Below are 21,306 nucleotides of genomic sequence, written 5' to 3'. Positions count from 1 at the left end.
AATATTTTCCTTTGGCCTTCAGGATGTTTAATTTTCTGTTTCTCCATTTGTATAAATTTTTCCATGAGGTTGTGTGAGGCATGTCAATAAAGACTGAGAACTTTGACGGTAGTGGTCGCTATAGTTACATGGTGCAACTGTTAGCCTCCTGCACAGAAAGTAAACCACCTGCAATTCCATAAAATCCTTTATTGGCAGAGAGAGATTGAAAGAGACAGTACTGGTGTGCAGGTACAGAGCAAATTCTAGGTTGCTCTGATATCCTTGCAGCTAATGCTGTCTTTATTCCAAGGTCTGCAGAAATGCTTTATGCATGAGAACAGCATGGAAAGGGGACAAAAGACATTTTTATTTGGAGTAAAAAGGTGCTGGATGCAGAAAATGGAAGCTAAGAAATAAGTACCAAAAGGAACCAAAAAGAATCTGAGTTCATAGCATAACAGCTCCAGGAAAAGAGGGACTAAATTGCCTTTTAAAGCCTTCTGAGTTGTACCCTTCCATGCAGACAGAAATGCGATGCCCACAGAATGCTGCTATTCTCCTGCCTCTGGAATTCAGTATTTAACTTAATCCTCAGAGTCTGTACAGCACACATGTTGAAATCAACACTGACTCTTAGGAATCGTTTTTTGACTCAATGGATTTCATATGTGTTCAGGAACCCTAAAATGGCTCTTGACATGGCTTCTCTGTACTGAACTTCTGAATTCTACTTTCATTACGTATTTTCTTTTCTATATGACCATTCATTTAAGGATTTGTTATGAATTACTGCTATAAACCATAGACATTTAAAATCTTCCCTGGGATGGACAAATGTCTCTGGTCGGTAGATCAGGAAACAAAAGCACTGAGGAGCATTTTCCTATTTCCTGTGGAATCACTCTGTAAAGCAGGCCTATAAAAAGTCACCTTTACCTTCATGGTTCCCTTCCTTGAGTTCTTTTTATGACTGAATACAGTAGAACAGGTTTATTTCATATCAGTCACCATCTGAGAAAGGACAGTTAAGTGAGTGCATGATGTATGATGTTACGTTAAATGTGAATGTTCAGTTTTCAAGTATGTTCTAAATGTACAGATGAGCCAAGATTGCAAGACCCAATAATGCCTCCACTGGTTTTACTCACTTTTTTCTTAAATTCCAGGCTTACAGAGCAATGTGAATCTAATCCCATGGATGATTAAATAAACCAGGGATTTTTAGAGTTGTTTTCATTATTTATTTTCATTACACAACATCCACAGGCTCAAGGAGTTCAGACCACGTAGTAGAGGACGTGGTGAAAGATGTCCCCTGGCCTAAAGAGGTAACAATATAAATAGCTAGAATAGGCAAGATGAGGTCAGAGAGAAAATGTAGAAACAGCAGAACTGGTGAGTAGCCGTTGGCCATTAATGCGGGCAGCACGCAGCGGTTTAGTCCCCTGCTGTCTACTTGTGGTGGTTTCTGCCATTTCTCGAGAGGGAAGGTCTGACCAGATCACTTCAGAGCTCAGGAAGGAGGATTATATTTTTGCTTTGTGCGGGGTAATTCTCCCTTTTATAATGAGAAGGTTTAGAGTCACAGAGCTAAGAGGAGCAAAGCGCTAGTAATGTAAACTGATAGCTGGAAATGAAGGAATTATTCATGAGTTAGGCTTTTGCGCTCAACTGCAGTCAAACCTTTTTCCTCATGGCTTCTTTTCTCACTTCAAGGGGAAGCAATTGGTCCCCTTGCCATTCCCATCAAACCTTGCCTTCACTCCTTAAATCCTGTTAAGACCTTTGCTGATTCTGAGTTGGAGAAGCAGCTTTGAATCCATTCATGTAGTCAGCCTGAAGGAGAACTGGTTACCTAATCACATTGTCAGCTAAGTAATTTTTGCACCTCCTGGGACTTGGGTCTAACCAGTGCATACTGACATGAGGCCGAACTTGACTTACATTGCCTTGTGGGTGGAAAGTTGTGGTCAGTATCATGTTAGTCAAATGAAATTTTCAGAAGTAGAATTATGCTTTGGAATGAAAACAGAGTCATTGTTTAATTGTTCTCTGGAGAGCTAAAAAAATTCTCAGTAGCAAAAGCATCCAGAAACCATCTCTTGTAGAGAGAGAAATAAATTTTTGCCTGCAAGAGCTTTGGGAACTTTCTAAAACAAACAAAAAAACCCCAGCCAAACAAAAAGCTGCACAACCGAATTAAAAAAAAAAAAAAAAAGGACATAAAGTGGTGTGGGAACTGTAGACTAATTAATTAGAATGATCTCCTATGAAATTTCTGAAAAAGATAGCCTTTCATGCTGGAAAGTAGACAGTTCCATCAGCAACCTTTCAGCGTGACACATTGAATAGGAGAGGTGGTGTTGAAAATCAGAGCCGCTGAAATTAGCGGAACCATGTTTCAACAGAGTGATTTAAAGACAGTTCTAAACAATGAAGAGCTGCTACTCAGACATAAAAATGATTCCTGTTTCCAAAGAAATTACTGAAGTGTAATGTTTTTCCTTCATAGTAATAGGTGTTCTCATGCAGAAATTAGGAACAAACATAATCCATCAGGTAGCTGAATAAACCTATGAAGTCCCTTTTAAATTTAATCATACACAACTGCCTTTGAATAAAGACTTTACTACTTTTCCTTTCCTATCTAGTTGATAGGAAAGGAAGTTTTAGGTGGTCTAATTGCTTCTTTCCTTTCCTTTCTAGTTGAAGCAACTAGATACCAAAGATGCAGTAAAGCTATAGAGCATGGTGTTTACCCAAGGCAGTGCTGATCATCATGCTATAGAAGGTTTTGTTTATACAGCTTCTTGAGTTGTCTGTGTATACGTGGCATTTTGGAAGATTAGTTTACATCTGTCTTCTCAAATTTGATTAAACTTTTTTGGGGACACTTGAAATCTCGGTGGGTTTCTGATTTGGTGTTTGAAGTATCTGATTTTTCAGAAAGCTCGATATCTTCTGACAACAAGTTTATAAATATAAAGCAGCTTGGGCTGGGCAGCTAGGGCAAGATTTGTCTGCCTTGGTTTTTAACTGAGCTAGTCAGATGTCTTGTAGGGTGAAGAGGAAGAGATGGGTAAAAGGGCGGTAGAAGGATTCTTCTGACTTCAGGTATTTGCCTTCAATAAGGTGAACCCCACCCTGAAAGTGCCTGTTTGTCACGAGTATGAAATGAATTAGGTGCCTAGGTGGAGGATGGATATGTGCATATGTATGTACATACATGTGAATAGATGCACCATAGATGTTTTGGGCTTAGGCAAATTGAATCCCACTTACAGAAACTGAGGCACTCAAATCAAGCGTGATCAACTGCAGAGGGATGTGTGCAGAAAAAACCCCTGTATTGTGCATTGCTACTAATGCAAGGTCCAAAAGCACAAAATCTGTTAAGCAAAGAGTTCTGTAAAAGGTAGCCAGGCCTGAGGCAGGCATTGCTGACTGTGAGGGGTGATGGAGTGACATGTGAGCAGGTGGCAAATGGGCAGTGCATCTTTCAGTTGCAAAGTTATGTCACTTCACTGCTGAAAACAGCTTTTTACAATTTGGACTTAACTCTCTGTAACAGCCAAGATGCTGGCTGCTACGTCTGCCTATGCAGATACTAGATAAGTCTCTTCCGTTTTCTCTGCAAGATGTATAATTATAAGTATGTTTTCTGTAGAATACATGTCTGCATGTGTGTACACATACATACAAATATTTTACGAACACAAATTTGAAGTGTAGTATTGCCAGTTGTGTTGTAATTCTTCTTCCTCTCTTTTTTTGGACAATAAATTGATGAAGAGAATGGGTGGCTGTGGCCATCCTAAAATACCTTGACCTTGTTTGTTCTTGTATCCTTTGTAGTATTTTTAAATAACAATTATGGTCTTTATTTTTAACCTTTCTGTATCAAAAGTTATATGCAGAGCTTTAAAATGCTGTTAATAATAATTTAAAAAGGCTCTAATTTAGGGAAAGCTAGCATTTTTAAGTGTGTGAATTATTTGGGAACATGAGTCATCTCTGCAAAGTTGGCTGGAAACTGCAAGTTCTTACTTTTTTCTTTGTCTATTCCTGGGTAGATTTAAGAGGCCTCCAAAGTCAAGAGAATGGCATATTGGTTCACACATGAATAGAGATAGTTCTTTTTGTAAGTGATCTTGAAGAGCAAAGGTGTCTTGGCTGAACTGTACAACAAATATTTTCATTATTGGTGTTCAGCAGGCTCTTAAGTTATCACAAGACCTTTGAAGCAGAAAACAGTTTTAAAGTTATTTAAGGAGACATCTCAACATTGTCTTTTGTCATCTACATATTTGGTTGTTCTGTTTACCAGCAATTTAAAGAGTAAGTTCAGTTTCTCTCATATTCCTGTTGCATGTTTGTATACTACTTTATATAGCGTTCATTTGTGTTTGTTATATATATATATAGTCTTGTGGACATGCAAGCGTAGTATGTTTGTTTTTCTTGCTGCAAACTGAAGCTTGGTGTTTCACCAGAAGTTAGGGCTGATTTGGTTTTAGTCTTTTACTCTGTTCTCTCAGTAGTATTATCCATAGCTTAAGTCTTTCATGCTATTATTTTTTCTTTGGGAGTAATGATAAATATTTGCCATAGTGCCAAATGTGGCCTTAAAAGCTAGCTATTTATTTTCTGTCTAGTTTACTTTCTAGGTTGCTTTCTATAGGTGCTTCTGCTTTGTGATTAGCCTAGTGCCAACTGTAAGATGGAAGAAACTGGCTTTCTGCGTGGACACAGGAAAGAACAGCGAGGCTAATGCATGAAGGAAGCCCCATATTTCCAGTGTTTCTGCTTCCTCCAAAGTGAGGAGGGATGAAGCTCTTGAATTCTTAATGTGGTCAAATATTCTTTCAGAGGTAGAGTTGGGGTTTATTTGGGTGTTTAGGTTTTGGGGTTTTTTTCTGAAGAATATTTTGTTACCCTAGGTCTCTGGCAGATACAGTCCTTCCAAAATGGTGCCAGATACTCTGGTCTTGATTCCAGCTAGTTTCTTCTCCCTGAGGTTATGCAGAGAATCAGATGGGACAGCACCAAACAGCATCTCAGGGACCCAGCTTGCATTGTCCATTCTGGTCCTCTGACCTTCTGGTGCTGGCATGGTGCCTCTGAATCTCTCTGTCCATCAGCTGTTCTTCCTGTCACTCTGCCAAAGACAGATTTTACTTTCCAGCCTCAGATCCATGCACCTGATGCATGAATGCTGTTTTCACTGTGGCTGTTGTGCTACGATCCAAAAAAATTGTGCTACAGCAGAAACTTTCAGAAAATATCTCTGCAGTATTAAATTGCAGGAGGTTTTCATCTTGGGATTATTTTGTGCTTGGCTTCTTCCAGGGACTGACTTGATACATTCCCCCTACTTAAGGAGATGCCCCCCATTCAGAATTTACGTGCATCCTATACTGATGGAGGCCAAGTGATGAGTTGTCCCCAAAATGTACCTTGAACCCTGTGTGGCAGAGATGTTGTTTGCTGTTCCTAATCAGAACAGCTGAAATGGTGTCACTTGGCAGCCAGTGGCATCCCAGATTCTGCCTGCATTTCTTTTCCAGTCTTGCTCACGTCTTGGGAAGACGAGGCAAGAGTGGTGTGAAGAGTAAGCGTATGGACATCTGACCCACAGGGGAGGCTGAAGTAGGAAAGTGGAGAAGCCATGCTGCAGCAGGGTTATTCCCTGACTAAATGACCTGAGCTTCTAAAAGGTGTGTTTGCACACCCATATGTACTCAGTTCCGCTTCAGGAATTGCTTGAAAGGCTTGTGTTTTGCCAGGTCAGTGTTGAAACTCAACAATGTTTTCAGGTTGTTGTTTTTTTTTTTTTTTTTAAACAAGAATTAGGGGTTTATAATTGAATAGTTTAGTGAATGAAAGTAAAAAAGAATAGAGTGAAATTTGTCCATACAGATATAAAAGGTAAAAGTTAGTGAGGTGTGCTTTACAACTTGCCTAAAATCTCTCTTCTGCACCAGAAAAATACATATGTCAAAATGTGTTTTTATCTAAGCAAACTAGTCTTTGCTTTTAACAGATATTGATGGCAGAACTCTTCCTTTGCTTAATATCAACAAGCGATTCCTTCAGACTTCACTCAACAGTCATGTATGGTTTTGAACTGAAGTCTGGAGAAATGGATCCAATCCTGCCTTCTGGGCACACACTTTTTTTTGAAGCTGTCCACTTTGATTCTCTTCCTGACCATTTTTAATTCTTATGGTATGGTGCTTATTTTTAATTATACCTAGCAAAATCTATTCTCCCACTACTACTTATATATCCAGTATTGATCATTTGCTTATTTTTTCCCAGAACACTTACTAAAATATAAAATATTGTTCTAAAAGTACAGCTAAAAAAATAGAGGTGTTATTTCTAAAGTCCTGGTCTTCCTGGCTATTGGTTAGTTGGGAAAGGAAATTTGTGTCTCCCTGCTGGTAAACGTTTGGCTTATTACTTTGCATGAATATCTTGACTGGATAATATAGCTAAAGTTTCTGATCTTTTCCTAATTCTTAAGGAATGAGAAGAGCTAGAACAATTCAGTTCTACTTTACAGTAGACCCTGAGAACCCTCTCTGAAATCAGAGAAAAAGCTTAGGCATGTAGTAGACGGCACTAAGGGTGCAGTTTGCGGTGGTATTACTTTGCAGTTTGTTTAGCTTTTTGTTGTTTTGGTTTTGTTTTGTGGGTTTTTGAAAGGTTTTTTCTTCAGTGTTCAGCTGCTGTTTTATTTGCAATTGAACATTTAACATAAGCCCAGCCCTGCAGAGTCAATGTAGGGTAAAAGCATTGTTTGTCCCTTTGAGCAAATGTGATTTACCTTTGGTGCACACACTTGAAGTAAACCTCTTTGAGGTCTGTGTTTGAAGTCTGTATTGTGGGATTTTTTTACGTTTTTTTTTACTTTCATCTTTTGTCACAGCTTGTCAACTGTGTCTCTTCTTTGAAAAGGATGGCATTCATTCACAGAACGATGTTATATGAGATGGAGGGGAATGATGGGTTTAAGTGGCAGCAATGTTAACATGGGGATGTTACCAAGTAATTTAGTTTTTGCTCTTTTTCTGAGTGTTCAAATGACCCAATCATTGGTGTATCTGAGTAGATCTCGAGTTACCCCATTTTGACGCCAACACAGTGGCGAGTATAAGGATTCCTATCACAATAGGCATATCCTGGTTTTGGTTGGGGTAGAGTTAATTTCTTCTTAGTCGCTGGTGCAGTGCTGTGTTTTTGATGTGAGAACTATGTGTTTTGGTGATTTGGTGTGAGAATAAAGTTGATAACACACTGATTTTTTTTTAGTTGTTGCTAAGTTACGTTTATACTATGTCAAGGACTTTTCAGGAGGAGGAAGGGGGGGACATTTGGAGTGATGGTGTTTGTCATCCCAAGTCACAGTTGGGTGTGGTGGAGCCCTGCTTTCCTGGAGATGGCTGAACACTTGCCCGCCCATGGGAACTGGTGAATGAAGTCCTTGTTTTGCTTTGCTTGCATGTGTGGTTTTTGCTTTAACAGTTAAACTGTCTTTAATTCAAACCGTGAGTTGTCTCACTTCTACTCTTCTGATCCTCTCCCCCCATCCTGACATGGTGAGGGTGAGCAAGTGGCTGTGTGGTGCTTAGCTGCTGGCTGGGGTTAAACCACATCAAGGCACAAAAACTGAGACAGACAGACAAGGCACATGACCCATGGGAGTTTTATTAGATGTGCGCTTGCACTACAGTACAGTGTGGTATAGGCACACTTGAACCAGATACAAGTAGGTTAACTCAAGTACAACGGTTGCAGCACAGAGGAAACATAATCCACAAATCCTGCCCAGAAGGGAGGGTTAGTTCATCCTGAACTCTTTCCGACTACAGCTATGCTATAGCTTTTATCAAGCTAGGTATTTTAAAGCTCTCATGGGTACACATGTACTGCAGTGCTGTGACTGTTAAAACTGCACTGCGACGCTTGCAGGGGAGCCATCATCTGAGCCATTGTGTTATGCTAAGATTACAACTTGAAACTTTGCAAAGTAAGGCATCCTAATAACGTCATTGCTGAGTTGGAATTACTTTTGTTCTGAGGCAATGTTTGTGTAGCTGTGAGAAAATATACTAGTTCAGTCGGAAAGAAGGAAACCAAGAAACTCTGACTTTGTTTCTTTGATTTTTCTCCTTGCATTTCTAACACTTCAGCTTATGACTTCCGGACTTCAGATTGCTTGTTAAGCATGGGAAAAAAGCCCTCACTTTAATATCAACAAATGGGTTTTTTTAGGCTTCACTCAACAGTAATGCACATTCATATGATTTGTCTTGAAACTTGACCAAAAGCAGCTTTGCAATTGGTAAGGGAAAATGGAAGGGGAAAAGGCCAAACTAAAGCCCATTTAAACACAAAGCTATTTTACAGAAGATGTCCATATGGAAGGGTTACACGTTTCACTACTTGGTTCTGAGTTAGAGAATTGTGTTCTGCAGAAAAGGACACCTTCAGAGATAAACCCCAGAATGCTCACTTTTGTTCAGTGCAAACAGCCCTTCAGAGGAAGAGAATAGCAGTCAGGTAAGAAGACATTGTAGGTAAATGTGACCATATGGAATATCTTCTTACCTTTTGTTGAATCGTAAGTATTTTTAAGAAGCTGCCAAGGACTGACAGCCATATAGAGCCTGGTCTGCATGATCACCATAAAACTACGTACTTGTAAATAGACCAATGTATGATACAAAGAGTTACTTTATAAAATGTGTTAAGCACCGAAGCGTTTCCAAAATATTCTTTTCCAACCTAGCTGCTCTTTGAGGAGAGAGTTCCCGAGAGCCCAGTGGGGTCTCTTGTTTCTGACTTGAGCCAACGAAGTAGGAGGAAGCACCATTTCATCTGCATGCTGCTGCTCATCTTGCCATCTGTACCTTCTCTTGCTCTATGATTTGCTTAGTGCTTTGGAAGCTACATGTAGTACTGTAATGCAGTTTGAGGGGTTTGTCAGATTCCTGCTTCTGCATTCATCACTGAACTTTTCCTAGGCCTGTGCTGAAGGTGGCCTTCAATTCTGGGTCTTGAATATGATGTTCTAGGTCAGAATGAATCGCAGCTGTCCCCTCTTTTTCTTTCTGTAATCATTGAGATCAGTTTAAAGTGTATGTATGTTTGAAATGGTAATGCTTTATAGCCAGAATACCATGGGTGCAAATGGCCACGGCACCATATGGTCCCATGGGACACTTGAATGACTCCCACCCTTCTATGTGTGCTTTGACATACAGCTTCAATTTATTTTGCATGGACGACCTCTTACTAAGCACTTAGTATAAGGTTATTTTTTTATGTTCTGTTTCATACCATACAGAGAATCATGAGACTGCAGTCTCTGGCTCTGTGATGAGATCTTGATTGTCTAGTTTTGGTCATACAAAGTTAAAGCACTGTGACACATTTAATGCCTGTCATCTTGAGAGGCAGGGCTGTAAGTTCTGAATGAATGTCACTTTCTGCCATGCCTGATATTCTGATGGAGCAGACATTGGTGCCATGTTAAGAGCCTGAAGACAAATCTCTCCATTAACTAATTCCTGTCAGATGTTTTTGTCCTGTACTTGAGAGCAAAATTTAAAGATTTTCTTGTCTTCTACAGGTGTAAAAAAAAGCATCTTTAATGCTTAATCCTCTCTGCACTGCAGCTGCTTCATGAATGATATAATCCTCATGTATTGTCAGTGGACCAGATACGTTCAGTCTTGCACAAAGTCGTGAGCCCAGGTTTTGTTCTGTGTTGAGTTGGAGATGCTTTCCTGTTGGGAAAGAATTGACATGTTTGAGTAAAACCAAAAGGAAAACCTTGTGCAGCACCCATGAGCTTTAGCCATGTTAAGTACTATTTGTGTTTCCCTGTGGAAACAGAAATGTGAACAGTTAATCCTTGTGACAGATTTGCTGCGTGTAGGTAGCAACGAGAGAAAGCAAACATCACCATCTTACAGGACTTCAGTTTTGCCACAGAAGCTGTAAAGGTGCAGCAGCCCAGCAGCAGCCCAAGAAATCTGTAGTTGCAAGTATGTTGTTTTTAAATCCTAGGAAATAGTTTTGTGAATTTCTTCCTCATGTTTTTGTCTTCAAAATGGCAAATGAGAAGGAAAAATGAAGTAAGTCATGAACTAGCCTGAATGGCAGCCTAAACCATGGCTTGTTTGGTATAACATGGAATGATTCTTTTAAATAGATGCATATTAATTTGTGGTGTGAGCCATTCAGCTTCTGCTTTGAAGTGCCTTGTGAGAAAAGAACAAAATTTCTGTTGTTAGTAAGACAGCAGTACCTCTAGTGAACAGGCTTAGTTGTTTGCCTGATGCTTAAAAGACTGCATAGGAAAATGCACAGCAAGTTTGCATGAAACTGCTAAGGCTTTTCTTGGTAACTGCTGTTTTTACTGTATCTTTCCCTACTTTTCTGCATGGCTGTATGTTGGACTCCCTTCCCACGTGCAGTCTTCAGACCATGCCAGGTGTGCTACACTGCCCTTCACTGCATGCTTGGAAATTATATCATCATAAACATGATTCTTTCCCCTTCCCATTGTGTAACTCATCTATTTATATGCTATGGAAATGAGGACAGAAGAGATTAGATGTGCTCTGTACTGCTCTTCTGTTTGCCATTTGTGGGGTAGTCACTGATATTGCAGGAGAAACTAGAAATTAGACTTTCCCAAATGAAATTAATTTCAAAGATGTGTGTGTAGCCTTATTGCTTCATGTTACAGTACTCCACATACCACTGGCTCCCTGTGCTGTACTAGGCATGTTGTATACTCAAGCTGATTTTCTGACTCTCTTCAGTAGTTGGTTGTATATTGTAATTGGGTATTTTGACAGTTGGCCTTGAGGCCCTGACCCAGTTTGAAGTCCCTGCTGTATTACACAATATGTAAGTATAGGCAGAGAGAAGGTCCAACTAAGAAGACAGTACTTCTGCTGTAAAAAAACACGAGTAGTAGCTGTTTGAGGCCATTGGAAGTTGTTCTTTCCAGGTACCAGGATGAACCACAGACACATGACCTGAAGTCATCAGATTTTTCACTTGTGTAAAACTGCTGCTGAGGAGGGGACTGTGTGACCTAGGTCCACTGCCTGGGGAGAGCTGCTAATGATGTAAAGTTGGAGTGAGGACAGGTTGTTGACTGGAGGCTAACTTTGAAATCAGCATGTCTTTAGCACTATGACTTTGTACTTGATATCAAAAATGTATGTTGTTTCCTATCTGTATCTTGTATTAGCACTGCAATGCCTGTGGTTTTTTGTATCCAGCTTACTCAGTGTAAAGTCAGATACACGTTTCTAAGGATTGTGGTCCCAAGCAACTCCAGCAGCAAGTGGATGGGCTGTCTGGTGCACATGACAGCTTACTTCTTTAAAATGTGGGTATAGATGTAGCTGCATAATGAAACTGGCACTATATGAATAAAAAATTAGTTGTTTTCTGCTTTTGGAAGTACCATATAATGTCTCAGGATCATGTTATGTTATATTCCACTTCCCAAACTTTGCCTTTAATATTTTGCCAAACACTTAACTTCCCTTCTAAGTTACTAATACGTTTTCATGTTTATCTGCAGAAAACAATTGGTATCAACCCTGTTTCATATATTCTAAAACAGCAAATCTTTTGTGCTAGTGACAGAATTGTTGCTAACAAAATTACAAAAGTTTAGAGGGATATTTCTTTGTTCCTTTTATTTTACATGACGCTCTGGGTTGTCAAATGTCCTGAAAAAACAGGAAGACTTGTTCACTTGGCAGTTTACAACTCCTCGGGAGAAGTATGATCTGAATCTCCTTCTGTGTAGCGTTACATTGTTCCCTGTGGGCTTTTAAATGCTTTCAAGTAGTCAAGGGGAGATAGCTGAGATAGCTGAATTTTGTTCATCTGCTGGCTCTGATGCTGTTTAAAGTCATGTGACTTGTCCTGAGCTGATTTCTTGCCTACTCTAAGTTCATCTATAAGCACCTGTAGAGTAGCACTGATTTAAGGTTAAAAAAAAATAGAGCTATTGTGGAGTAGTGCTAAGAGCACAGAGCCTATACAACAGAGCTGTACTAAAACATTTTAATGGATCCTTAAAATATGAAGCTGTCTGATGAATAGCTTAACTTCAAGACACTTGGCTTGTCTTTAAAGCCAGTTTCTGTGTGTTTGCGCAGTTGGAAGAGTGGGAGAGGAGAAGCAGAAAAGAAACAAGCTTTTAAAGGTTTCGGTGATAAGCCTCTAGGGCACAGGCTGGTTTAGAAAGCAGACTGTTTGTAGCCTGAAACTAGACTGCAGTGATATTTCTAGCTTCCTTTTTTTCCAGTTTTCCTTCCTTTACCTTCAGATCAATTGTAAGGATATAATATATCCTCATATACCTGTCTTGAGCTGTTTGAAACTGATATGCCTAGTCTAAGACAATCATTTGGTCTCCCTCGATAGTCACCAGTGAGAGAGATTTGATTTTGACACCAGTCTTTAAGTAAGATGAATTGCCTGTTGGAGAGATATAGACGACTGCATTGGTTCTTGAGGAAAACTAAAGGATAACGATCTATAGCTAATTTGTGGCTGAAGTTAAGTGCGGTGAATCTCGCCCAGACCCAGAGCATCTTATTTGCTAATACTGATTCTTCTCATCTGAGGAACAGAGTACTCAGCAATGAGGAGCAACTCTAAATAATCCTCTACTTTCCCCACAGTCCTGTCCTCTGTGTGTGATTGTGAACTCCAGTGAAATTCTCTTGTGGTTATGCTGCATTGCCATGTGAGTCCTGTGGTTTCATTTGTACTTCAAGTATTTATGTTTTAAAAGGGAAAAGGTGAATGCAATGTTTTAAGCTGTTTCATTTAACCAGTGACACAGAGCAACTTTCCCTCCTCGCCTCACCATACACAAATCATTTGGTTTGAGAACAAGCTACAGTGCTTGTTTTAAATATAGTTAGAGACAATTGGTAGCTGCATTAATACACATCATTCTAATGGTCTTTCAGCCTGGAAGACCTGGTACAGGCATAAGAATTGAGTTTTCTTGTGAAAGCCTGTAAGGCTGTTGGGGCTGCGTTGAGGTTATCAGCCATAAACTGTGAATAGAAGCAATCAAAAAGAAAACAAGCAAAAATAAAAAAGGGTGTGTGTGTGGAATGTGAGGGAAGGAAAGAGAATTTAAATGAAGTGGTGCCTTTTGTCCAGAGGCTAGCCATTAGTCCCCCTTAATGAAGGCCTTTCCTTAACTCTGCAGACATTCCTTTTATGTCATTTTTTTTTAATAGTTGCTTCATTATCTTCAGCCTTCATTGACTTACACGTCTATGCCAGTGACTCACATAGCTGCTTGTTCTCTCCTGGCCGGTGTCACCACAGTCATTTAGCTCAGCCCTCCTCCAAGTTTTGTTAATATATTATTACCAAAAAATAGACTCTGTGTTTTCTGCAAATTCTGTTTTCTCTGACACAAATCTAGCATCTGATTTCTTGTAAATGTACAAACCTTTCTTTAGGTCTTCTGCAGGCAGATGTGGTTTAATATACCTTTTATTTTCACAACAATAGTTCTCTGCCTTTTAGCTTTCCTGACCTGACTGGTGATGAGAATAATTTTTGTGGCCTGTCATTCTGTATCTGTCAGCTGCTCTTTCATCCCTTCAGGTTTCTGCCTAGCTTTTCATAGATGTACAAGACATTTTTGTATACGACCATTCATAAATCCTAGTTCCTATTTTTCTTTTGCCGCTTTTTACTCTTGGCCCATTTCAGTAACCTTGGAGCTCACTGCAGTCATGTAGAAAGATTTGTTTGGTGGCCTTTCTACATGCTTGGAGAAGTAAAAGCTGGAAAAGACTCTGATCCTTATTTTACGGGAGATGTTCTGGTCTGGGGGTTTCCTAGCTTTTAAATTTTTCTGTGATATTTTTTCAGATGATGTTTGACTAGATATATTTATCAATTTGAGAGGTTAATGTCCTACTGTACTGTTTCTTTGAATATTTATTATGCCATTAATGTTCCATCAAGCAGCTTGTAATTCAAGGTGACCAAAACCTTTCTGGCTTCCTCTCTCTTGTCCTGGTGGGATGGCATGGAAAAAAAAAAATTGCTTTATTCAGATGTAGTGACTTTCCATACAAACATGCAAGTTGTTGTATTAGTTGGTAGTGGTCTAGTAACAAAAAGCTCGCCACAGTCATCTTCATGTAAAGACATTATATTCCCTTTTCATTAAACTTGGAAGTTTTCCTACTGCAACTAGGTTTATTCTGCAGGTTTCATGTATTGACTGTGCAAAAGAATGCCTTTTTGTAGGTGCATCTGGCTTTTGTGCTTTGAATTTTGTTCCCTGAATAATTGTTCTGTGATGATGTGTCTTTAGTCTCAGTTTGTGATGTCTTTTTCCCACTTGCTAAATATTTACATAACTATTTTTACCTGCAACTTAAAAAAAAAAAATAAAATCCAATTAACCTCTTAGATGTTCTGATCTGTTGATAATTAGATGGGATATGTTGCGTGTTTACTACTTGGTACTTTCCTGCAGTACATGTATGTGCATTTGTGATGTAGGTTGGGCTGTTAATATTGTGCGTGCATAGTCATGAGAAAATCTGCTGCCTTCTATGAGAAAAATAACACAACTGCTGTATTAGGTGAGATGTTTATAGCCTACTGTGATAATCTAGTGACATTTTGTTGTGTTCTATTGCCTTAAAAGATTGTCAAGACAACTAGAAGTCATTGTTTAAATACATCTGGTTTCAGTAATGTTTACACTTAATGACAGAAGAGAACTTTAATATACTAATATGTAAAGAAAACAAATGACAATGAAATGTTACTGGAGTTGCAGGAGAGAAAGATGGTCCTGCTAGCTTTGCAATAATCTGTTTCTGAATTTTCACAAATTTAATTTAGAATTATGATTGGGATTAGATTTTTGTGAATTCTGGCACTTTTCTTCGCATTATTTGGACTCCAGAGTAGTACTTCATGCTGTTATACCTGCTGCTTTTCAAAAATAACAATGGCATCAGAAACGTGATTATATTGCAGGATGGCTTTCTTTTTTTATTACAGATACACACGGGCAGTCTGTGACAACCAAATAAAGAAAAGAAAATAAGGAAAAAGAAGAAACATCTCTTGTAATTCAGAATAAGAGGGGGTTTTTTGTGGATTTTTTGTTGCCAGCCATTTATAGAACAAAATTTACATACTGTGCTTCAAGAAAGAGTACTATGATGTAGTAATAATAATACTACACTGGTGGTGATTTGGGATATAAATGAGTAGATGCTACAAAAAATAAATAATAATGAGGGAAGATCAGGACAGTAAAAGCAGTGAAATGATGTCAAAGCAAGCAGAAGAGGTAGGATGATTAAGAGTAAGGCGAGTTGTCAGAGACTTGTATTTAAAGGAAAAAGATGAGACGAACTTGTAAGTAGGAATGAAATGCAATTTGGCCGCTCTGCGACTCTGTGTTCCCTAGTCCTACAGGGAACGCTGTGAATGACTGAATTCATTGGGCTTGGTTTGTGATAGTTTTGCTTACTAGGGGGAACTTGAAAGACATGGATTCCACATCATTCGGGGAATGCGGATTTCTGTGGGCTCTGTATAAATACTGAGTATCACATGAAAGTGATTTCCGAATGTCTTTGTATTTTAATCTCTATTATGTAGGTAACAATATGAAACAAGGTGGAGAATAATTGATTTGGGTTTATTTACATTTTCAAAAATATGTAAATATTTTTGAAAATAAATTTTCAAAACCAAACCTGCTCCCCAAAACTAGCAAAAGCTCTTGTGTTTGTTTCTGTGGTCTTTATTATGTATTTTGTATCCTCTCTTTCAGGTGGCCAGTGCTTCTCTTGGGGATGGAACGAACATGGGATGTGTGGTGATGGTACAGAAGCAAATGTTCATGTCCCAAAGCCAGTCAAAGCTCTTGGTTACACAAACCAGATGTTAATTGGATGTGGGGCAGGACACTCCATGGCCCTTTGTCAAACTCCATATTAGACTCAGCACACCTGAAATCATAGCATCATGGATGGGGGTGGACATCTTTGGACTGCATAGCTCGGAAGTGCTGCAAGAGGACTGACCATGATTAACACAGTAGAAGTGCAAAAGATTTTTTTTCCTAAGACTAAAAGGCATGAGTATGCATGGAAGACCATAATTTAAAAATTGTTTCATGAGTCCTTTTCACAGAAATTGACTTTCTTACCCACAGATAGAATGACAAACAATTTGCCTTACTGCAATACTGTTGAAGAAAGAATGACTTTTTCTTGTTCTTCTGAGAAGTCTTTGAGGAAGAAAGCAATTGCTTAATTGCTTATCATTGGTGTATAAATTCAGTCTGAGGAAATGGTCTGAGAAGGTGGAGACATAGGGCCTCCTCTGGTCTTTTATTATTGTATCTTTATGTCATGATGAGCATGTGTTGCACCTGCCAGTTCCTACTGAATGAAGTTGTGAGCTCCCAGCATCACAGAAAATCCAGTTTGTGTCACAGAAATGCCAGTAAACATTAACAGATACATAGACAAATTTTAAACAGAAGATTAGGACTTAAAAGGCAGCTGGCAAAAGAGGAAAATGAGCCCCTTCTCAACTAGCTATATCTTGATTAAACTGTGAAAGGAACGTTATTTCTGAGGAATTATCTTCTGTGCCAGGCATCAGTTTATTCCAGATTTACAGGGATGCAGGTCCGCATAAATTATCATCAACTTGTAAATCAAGTGTGAGATTTCTGAAGCTGCTGCTTAGGGAAGAAGTTCTAAGAGCCCTTGGAAACAATAGAAAAGTTCTTGTCAAAGGGTGTAAGTCAGTTGTAGCTGTTGATCCAACGTAGCTCCTGTGCTTCTAGCTGCCTTTGAATAGGAAGACATCAAAATCTAAACAGGAAGTTTTACAAGTTCTCCAGCCTGAGGCGGACCAGAGCGCTGCTGATAATTTCATGTTAGTTCTCACATCTGTTTCACAGCCAAGCTATGTTCAGACTGTGCCCACAGTACTTGTTTCAGGTGAGTGCTTAGTGGAGAATTAGGCCTAACACTTGTTGTGGTAGGAGAAATGAAAAAGTATAAATTATCTTCAGATATTAGCTACCTATGTTGAGCAGAATTTTGGAAGCTACTTAAACTGCTTTCCGTACAAATACAGTGGATGCTGTTGAACTGGATGTTTACCACCCACGATAGTTACATTTGCTGTGGTATTGATGTATTTCAAGCTCTAAATATAGAGCGTACTACTGTGTGGTAAGTGCACCTTTTAATGAGACCTACTGTTGCTAAACAGTGGTTTAATTTTTAAAGCAGGCTTGCCAAGGAAGAAGCCTTATAGAATTACCAAAATACTCAGAGAAGGGCTCTTAGCAAATAGGATGGGAAGACTTTCTAATGATGTATCAGCTTACATGTGAGGCGGGGAGAGGGGGGGAATTAAGGTGGTGATATGGGCTGTAAGAGTTTTCCCCCCTTGAGTTTACAGCACTTATAGTTCAAGGCTAAATATTCAAAGACGTTTTCTTTTTCTACTCAACGGATGAGACACTTGAACTGAATCTGAAGCTGATTATAACAACTATATAACAGATGCTGAAAGAATCTGTTGGAATAATTAAATGGGTCCTCTGCAAAAAGTACAGACCTTAGACTTCTTGTTTGGTTTGTTGTGTTTTGTTGGTTGTTTTTTTAATCCATGGGTTGGTTATGGTTCTTCGTGGCAATACGCTATTCCAGGCTGTGACCTCTTGCATGTTCTACTTGTCTAAGTTGCTATTTATTGACTCTCTTCAATACCATTTCCTAGATACCACAGCCTATCATGTGCACTGAATAGTTTCTCACAGCTTTTTTGGCAGTTCTGCCTGAGGTTTCTACCTTTGTTTTCCTCCAAATTCTGTGTACCAAATAAACATGTTACATTGTTTCAGTAATCACACACACTTAAGTAATTCTGTTCCTTGATTAATCACATCTAGTATGTGTTTCTTGATGATTCACATCTAGTATGTGGGCTGTGTAACATAGGGGTTATTGTACTGAGCTTATTTTGTCTGTGCATGCTGTTGCTGCAGTTCATTTCAGAGGAATCCAACAAATAATGTAATGAATAAATGTGACTTGGTTATTTGAAATGTTCACTTTTTCACATCTGTAACACAAACACCCTTTTGGCAACTCAAAGATTGATTTGGGGTGATAAGAAGGAAAGGAGTACTTTGGTTTGTTCTGGTCCTGATCTCATGTTTCATATCTGCATCTGATCTTCATCCTTGAAAGGGTGAGAACTGCATTTTCTGTCCTTTGTCTTGCCTATATAGATTGAAAACTTTGGGAAGTGATGACTTATCTTGAGAGCCTGACATTACTAATTGCTTTGTCATCGCTCAGGTCTTCTAGATGTTGCTGTAGTATGAGGAGTGAATAGTAATTCATTGTAGATGGTACATGGTTGAATGTCAAAAACAAGTTGTTGCTCATTCATTCGGAAATGAACACCCTGTTTTGTATGTCAGTGTGCTTTGTTTGCAGAATAAAACATTGTACAAAATCAGCAAAGGCTTTCTACTGTATGGAAGGGAGCACACAGTGAAAAAAACCTCCTAATCGAGTGAAGAAGACCCCTTCCTTGCTGTTGTCCAGAGCGCAGTGGTTGTTGCCTGTTGGTGTCCTGATGGAGAAAGCCAGTCTCTGCAAGGCAAAATGCAGAGCCAGTGTGCTATGCCCAGTGCTTCTGCAGTGCATGCAGACAGACTTCTTTATGCAGGTCTTCAGTGCTAAAGAAAGCAAGCCTTTTACGTAAGCACATTCAGATGCAAATAAACTGACAAGGTTTGTAAAGTGTAACACTAGCACAAGGTAGGCAAGTGTCTGTGCAGCTGCTTTCCCCTCCTGTTTTCTGAAAATAAGCAAACCTGTCAATGAGCTGACATTCATGAAGGGGAAAAGGTGAACTTAATATCACAGCTTTACTGGAGAACAATTTGTGAACTGTTGATCCTTCAGTCCAGAGAGCTTTCAGGCTCTTGGGTGGAGGGGGAGAAGGAAGCTGTTGTGTGTATGTCCGTTGTTTGAGGCCCTAGGAGATCTGCAGTTGTTACTCATGCAACCTCTGTGTGCACCTGTGCAAGACACTCCTGTTGCATTTTAAAGAATGTTGGTAGGAAGATGTATGCCTTGTCAGAAGTTTGTCTCTTGGAGGATTTGTTTAGGCCACTTGGCAGTCACTGATATTATTTGACTTTGTTTAGCATTCCTGAGTGACTTGATGCTTTTCTGCGTATAATGTCGGACCCTGTATTTGAAGAGTGTTCGTTTGAAGGAAAACTTCAGTCCTGCCTTTCTTCCCATTTGCCCAGTCACCACATCTTATATGACACTGGCTTCCCTCCCTTGTCTGCATGTTGTCAGTCCTGTTGGTGACTAGTTCTTGCCATCTTCAACTGCCATAAAGGTCACTTGTGCATGAGTGACAAGAGGTTTTGTCTGGCTACGCGGTCAACACAGAGAAATTGAGGGAGAGGGGAAGAATGTAATTTGATTTTGGTTTATATGACATTTTTTGAGTTGTAAGACTTGAGGATGGAAAACAGACAAAGGGGATCACTTTGAATGTATGGGAGAAAGGTGACCACTGAAAAATACTTAAATGAATGGCAGTAGAGCGCCTGACACAGTCAGTTCAGACCTAGGGGAAAAGGAGGACAGAGGGGGAAGACAGATTCAAGGTACAGGTCCTGAAGACTGAAAAGTCACACAGGGATAGCAGCATTCCAACCTGCTGGTGTGGTGGGAGTGAGATGACAGACAAGCTATTCCATTTCTTGGATGTTATTGTTCCCCGTTTTCCACGGTTTATTAATAATATGAATTATTGACCTGAAATGGGTTTTCTTTTTCACTCATAGTACGTCTTGAAACTTCCAGTTGTCTGCAGTTGCAACAGCAACATCTGTCCTTGCCTTCCAGTCTTCAGATCAGGCCTGTGACCTAGTTCAGCACTTACTCAAATACTCACTATTTTTTTTCCATTGAATTCCATGAACTCTGGATCTGATTTAAATGACTTAAGTAATTTTGGGACTTCCACTTTTCCCCTGTATTAGAAATGAAGATGATGACAGATCTTTGTCACTGAAATTGCGATGTTATGTTTTCACCAGAAGTCTCTTGTATTCTCTAACAATTTTGCTATTTTTACAGCATTTGGCAAGTCTTGTGCTTTTTCTTTTAGCTAGATATTTTGTTAAAAAAGGCTCCAGAATTTTTCATCAGTATTTGAGTCATCCTTGTGGTATTTACTACCAGCTTATAGTTCAGAGCAGCTGAAAATTCTGTAAGGGGAGAAGAAAATACTGAAGTGGAAAATGTAAGTCCCAAAGGCTGAGAATGGATGCAATCTGTGGTAGAGAATCACCTTGTGTGGTTTTGATTGCGCTTAAAAACGTGCACAGTAGAAAAGTGGAGCTTACACTGAATTTGCCGAAAACTCTAGCTGACACAAAAATAATTGAACATTTGAACTTTTGACTTACCAATATCTTGATTTACGTGCAAGAAAAGAGGTAGTACATGCTTTGTCTTTTCTTTTAGCTTTTGTGCTGTGCTTAGTTCCTGATAAATGCTGGTCTTAGATGTTTTGCTCCATGTTAGAAAGAATGATTTAATTGAATTAAAATGCTTTGGTTGTATGGAAATGACCACCTGTTGGACAAATGTCCTAAAAAATAACTGTAAAGGGAGGTGTTCACCATACATGCCTTTGAAGTTAATTTGGAGAAACTGTGTGTGTAAAGCCACTGTTATTTTGTAACCCACTCAGGCTTTGAAGGGACTGAAGTATGGCATGTTCTTTAGCTGTTTGTGCAATTCATTGATTCTTCCATCAGTTGTCTCTGCATTCACATGTTTTTAATGCAGGGGCAGTTTTTACTTATCAATGCCTCTGTAGAACATGGAGAGTATGTGACTGAAAATATTCACAAATGACTATGGTCTCTGTATTTCAGTCATGACCGGGATGAGCTACCTGTCATCTTGTGGGAGAGTGAGGAAGCATAAATTTGGAGTACTGGGAGAACACATTTTTCCGTTTGATTATAAATAAAAGCAAGAAAGTAATTATTCCTAAATAAAAGCTTACTGTGAGAAAATTCAGAGGTGACATTTATTTTTCAGAACTTTCTCAGGCATTTTTATTTTCTGACATGTCAGATTTCTATGCATTTTCAGATGAGCCTTTGCAGGTTGCAAGGAAGTGGAGTCTGAGTGC

General features: G+C 39.2%; 2 protein-coding genes across 7 annotated transcripts in view; one reads left to right on the top strand and one right to left on the bottom strand.

The window, feature by feature from the left end:
• Positions 1-18,585, top strand: part of SERGEF (secretion regulating guanine nucleotide exchange factor) — a 158,696-nt gene extending 140,111 nt beyond the window's left edge. For 3 of the 5 annotated variants that reach the window (XM_056353834.1, XM_056353832.1, XM_056353830.1), the window contains one exon: positions 15,869-18,585. In XM_056353834.1, the coding sequence (XP_056209809.1) occupies positions 15,869-16,035 (167 nt within the window). In that variant the 3' untranslated portion in view covers positions 16,036-18,585. Of the gene's footprint in view, positions 1-12,713; positions 12,779-15,868 lie in introns of all 5 variants that reach the window. The other 2 variants (XM_056353833.1, XM_056353835.1) reach the window with 2 other exon arrangements.
• The window catches only part of KCNC1 (potassium voltage-gated channel subfamily C member 1), a 130,486-nt gene continuing 116,245 nt past the window's right edge, over positions 7,066-21,306 (bottom strand). Inside the window, exon 3 of one of the 2 annotated variants that reach the window (XM_056353828.1) lies at positions 7,066-9,779. In XM_056353828.1, the coding sequence (XP_056209803.1) occupies positions 9,598-9,779 (182 nt within the window). In that variant the 3' untranslated portion in view covers positions 7,066-9,597. The remainder of the gene's footprint in view (positions 9,780-21,306) is intronic. The other variant, XM_056353829.1, reaches the window with a different exon arrangement.

This window comes from Falco biarmicus, chromosome 10 (assembly GCF_023638135.1).
Source record: "Falco biarmicus isolate bFalBia1 chromosome 10, bFalBia1.pri, whole genome shotgun sequence".
Lineage (NCBI taxonomy): Eukaryota > Metazoa > Chordata > Aves > Falconiformes > Falconidae > Falco > Falco biarmicus.
Note: the sequence above shows the minus strand (reverse complement) of the source record. Positions and strands in the feature narration are given on the sequence as shown.